Here is a 4,491-nt window from a genome sequence, read left to right on the forward strand (position 1 = left end):
TCGCCCTTGGTCTTTGAATGGGCAAGAAGCTTCTCATCGGCACCTTGGCGATTTGGGTAGAATCAGTGATGCGATAATAAATGGGAGCATGGCCACCTTGTCGTTTTACTGGTGTTGCTGATTTCAGTGAGAATGGTACATCATATCTGTCGAAGATTATGTGGAGCTCTTGTAAATCATTATACTTTACAAGCAAGCGATTCGTGAAATGTTCAGCCAAGTCTCTACAGTTCTTGATCCACTCTGGCTTGTCAAGTGATTGGACTTCGGGTATTCCATCAGCAATCGCGACTTTGAGTCCTACGGTGATTTCTTGTGTATAAGTACTAGGGCCATCTGCCTTCTCTAGGATATGCATAAGGGCATCCTTACAAGAACAATGCAACATGGTACCATCTCGTGCAAACAAAGACAGTGAACTCATATAAGCCAACAGCCTCTTGGATTTCAATTTCTGGGCGGCTCTTGCACACCATCGCCAAACGAGCAAACAGATTTCTGTCCTCCTTTAACTCGATGATCGTGTCTTTAGCTTTGACTTTGATGACCTTAGCACTCGTTTTCCAGGTAAGAAGATTGCGCTTCTTTACAGGAGCCCAGAGGTTGATCTTTCCTGTCTTGATCCTATCTTGTACAAAAGAACTGAATAGCTTTCTCCCTTCTTCACTGTTATTAACAAGATCTCTCTTCGTTTTCTCATTCATCACAACCGTTTGTGACGAACTTGTACAGATCGGTGTTGGTGCTAAGGTCTGATGAAAAGGGATTAGTGAAGGTCTTGATTGTCTCGGTCAACTTATTTATGCTGTTATCTTCATGCGTCAAAACAGCTGAGTTTAGTTCTTGATGGTGTGCACCTTCCGGAACGAGACCCTCCATTGCCTTGGCTTCTGCTGTGAGTCGGGCTAGTTCTGGGGCAATGAGGAAAAACTTGGCTCGTGCGCTCTCATTCAAAGTGATTCCTACAAGCCCACCAGAAACTTTCATAGATCGATTGAGGTGTTCCAACGTAGTATCACCACCAACAGCACAAAAGGGAACCTTCTTGTTCTTGTTCACTACCCAGTTTCCTGTGATGAACTCTCCACAGGAATTTGTGCAAAATAGGATTGTAGAAATCGCTCATAATAAAGTTATATAAGCCACACGAAATACATTATCACTACACCTTTTTAGCTTTTATTTTTTTCATTCAAATGCTATACATACAGCATTAATATGCATTACAATGAGTCAACGTTATTGTCCTGGATGATGTGTTCACCTTTGGCGTGTTTTGCAATCCAGCCTCATTTCCATGTATGGGGCCACGTGACACTACAAAGTGGCATCAATCGATGCAAGATGTCTAACTGACTAAGGTGAGCAAGTTTGGCATGATAAGGATTTTTTTGGACAAATTTATAGTAAATTGTTTCAGTCTCGCTTTCATGCGTAAGATCACGTGACCTATGTAAATTAGCATAAATCAACAGGGAGGATCATGCCCAATCATGTGAGCAAGTTTGGTGTATTTTCGTCCGTTATTAACAAAATTAAGAGGATTTATGTGTTTTAGCAAAAACCAACATTCCAAATTCCAATTCGATCTGGAAACAGTGGACAAGGAAGAACTACCTAGTGGAATGTCCATTGCTAAATTATTATTTATTACTATCTATTTATTTATTTTAGCCTCGTTTTCACGCTGGATTTCATGGTTCAGAATTTAACCCCCCCTTAAAAGCGGTCTGAGCAAGTGGCAAAGCTGGCACAAAAACTTTTCATGTTTAGTAGGACCTAATGAACACTTTTACACTAGGTGCTTGCTTTCAGCACGAACTTCACACGGGACCTTATCTTATGACATTTGCTCCCAGACTATGATATGGAATTAAACTGATAAATGTAAAGTGATTATTCAAAATAACTGAAATTGAATGCCGGTTAACGGGCGCTCTCAAACTTAAGATTGACTCCTCTTAGATGTCAAGACCCAATCTGGTGCCCAAGCAGCTATGGTTCATTTGGTTAATAAAGCTTGGGAGCTAAAACTCCTTAATCCCAAGAGACCAGTCCTTATTTGCTGCCCTAGGGAATGAGAAATTCCCGGGGGATCCCATGGCTTTTCAGGGAAAACGGAGGGGGATCGTTCGTTACCAAAAAAGTATAAAGGGGAACTATAGAATACTGACTAACAATTTACTGCCAATGAGCGTAGGGGGGTTATAGGACTATTACAGAGCCTCATAGGGGCATCTGGTGAATTTATCTTGACTCAACAACCAGAATCTTCCCTTCCCTGTCCCCCCCCGCCGTTTCCCAAGTTGCCTGGCGAAAATTGTTCAAGATGAATTTAGCAAAGGAAAGAAAATGGACGTGAGTTCCATAGGTTTTTTTTTATAACTTATGAAGAGTTGTTCATGACGAACAATGAAGAGTTGTTAAGTAATTGTTCTATTTTTACTCTGACAACAAAGCAGCCTTCTGTTACAAATGAAAAGAAAAAGACGTAACTCAGCTTAGAATGGCTTTTATCCAAATAGTTTGGTTGTTGAATAGGAGAATATCACTCATCTGTCTGATTATGACATTCGTATTATGGACAACATCGCCCATGTTTTGATAATTATTAAAACCTCCTCAGTCTTAAGTCGTAATTTTTTAGTCTGGTATATGTTCGAAAGCCAGAAGCTATTATTCTTTACACTTAGTTTTAACTTGATACCCATAGCATGAGCTCCTCAATTTTTTACTCTTCCATTTCATACTCATTTTCTATCAATGACCGTCTTTGTTTCCTCCTATTTTCGTTTATTTTTACCTTGTCTCAGTCTCGTTGCCAATCTTTCGTGAAAATAAAGACTCAAAATCGAAACCAGGAATGATATCACAGTAAAACATCGAGTAGATTAGAAACACATTGAATATTAGTACTTTATTTAGGGCACTAAATTCATATCCTATGCTGTCAGTTCTTCATTTTGCATGTCTCCTCTCAAAGCAGCTCAAGACATCTGGCTTGATTTAGACTAAATATTTGCATGCATCTTCAAATTGACAAGCTTTCAGCTTGAATAAAACCGCGTGGAATTGAACTTTTCACATAAACGATCAACTATCGATAACTGCAACTTCCCTCGTGGCAAAATGGCAGATAATGAACTCACACGTGCTTCAACGTTTTTCATTAATGTCGTCTTGAACACCCTTTCAGCACTGGTAACGATCGTTTTCAACAGCCTAACAATTCAAGCCATACGGAAAACCTCCTCTTTACCAGAACCTTTCAAAATATTGCTGCTGAATCTTGCCGTTTCTGATCTCGCTGTTGGTCTAGTAGCTCAGCCGTTGTCAATTGCATTTGAGTTAGCGGGTTGCCGTGTTACAAATATTTTATGGGCCATCCAATTTGCACTCGTTGACGTTTCGTTCCTTGGCATCACGGCACTGAGTCTGGACAGATTCCTGGCTGTTCATCTCCACCTCAGATATCGAGAACTTGTGACACACAAACGCGTTCTTGGTTTGGTAATCTTAGCATGGGTGCTCAGTGCTATTCTTTCATTCGTTTGCGCTTGGATCATCAATGATGATCGATCAAAATTAGTCAACATCAAAATCATCCTTTGGAGTCTTTGCTTCATTTTTGTAACTGTTACAAGCTTCAGACTTTACTTTGCAGTAAGACTCCATGCAAACCAGATTCAGGCTTCACAAGTACAGCAAGCCGCACGGAATGGTGAATCAGCAAATACCGTCAGGCTGAGGAAATCCGCCGTCAACACATTTTATGTATATTTTGTTTTTTTAGTTTGTTATTTGCCTTTTTTTTCTTCTCTTCTTGCCAAGCAATTCTTTGAGTTCAATTCAAATTGGTACAAGGATTTTTCTCTTTACTGTCGCACCCTAATGTTTGTAAATTCATCTCTGAATCCTCTTATCTACTGCTGGAGAATGAGCGACGTTCGACACTCTGTAAAGGACCTAATGCGAAATATAATTGCAAGGCTAAAATGTGGATAAGCAACGTGGAATATTATATATTGCCTATACCAGTCCACTTATTTCTTCTTATTAATTTTCCCGGGCGGTTTTTCTCTTTTTTTTATTTTCTCAATTCGGTTACAGTGCAATGAAAGTCACTCGTAACAAAGAGTAAAAAATAGTCAAAGCTGAAAAAACTCAAATGTTCGTTTAAAACACACCTCTCCCTTGAATAATTCATTTTTATAATTATAATAAAATGCACTGAGAGGGCCTTACTAAAAAAAAAGAAAAACAGAATGAAACCCTCAAACATTAAGATACGAAAGTTGCGCACGTGAAGCGTTTGTACGCTCAAAATCGATTTCCTTGCTTTTGCGACGGCAACGAGAGCGTGGAAAAACAATAGATCTAACTGGCAGAACAATAACCCAGCAGCTGCGTTTTAAAACTTTGTACATTTCTTAGCCGTCCTATGCAAAACAGCAACGTGAAATCACCAAAATTTGCGCCGTCTGCGAACAG

At 39.6% G+C, this 4,491-nt stretch overlaps 1 protein-coding gene across 1 annotated transcript; it reads left to right on the top strand.

Moving 5' to 3' along the window:
• Positions 1-2,961: 2,961 nt before the first annotated feature.
• LOC148721336 (adenosine receptor A2b-like) lies at positions 2,962-4,176 on the top strand. The gene has a single exon (XM_088736709.1). The coding sequence runs from the start codon at positions 3,130-3,132 to the stop codon at positions 4,003-4,005; it is 876 nt and encodes a 291-aa protein (XP_088592835.1). The 5' UTR covers positions 2,962-3,129; the 3' UTR covers positions 4,006-4,176.
• The last annotated feature ends 315 nt before the right edge of the window (positions 4,177-4,491 follow it).

This window comes from Stylophora pistillata, chromosome 10, assembly GCF_964205215.1.
Source record: "Stylophora pistillata chromosome 10, jaStyPist1.2, whole genome shotgun sequence".
Classification (NCBI taxonomy): domain Eukaryota; kingdom Metazoa; phylum Cnidaria; class Anthozoa; order Scleractinia; family Pocilloporidae; genus Stylophora; species Stylophora pistillata.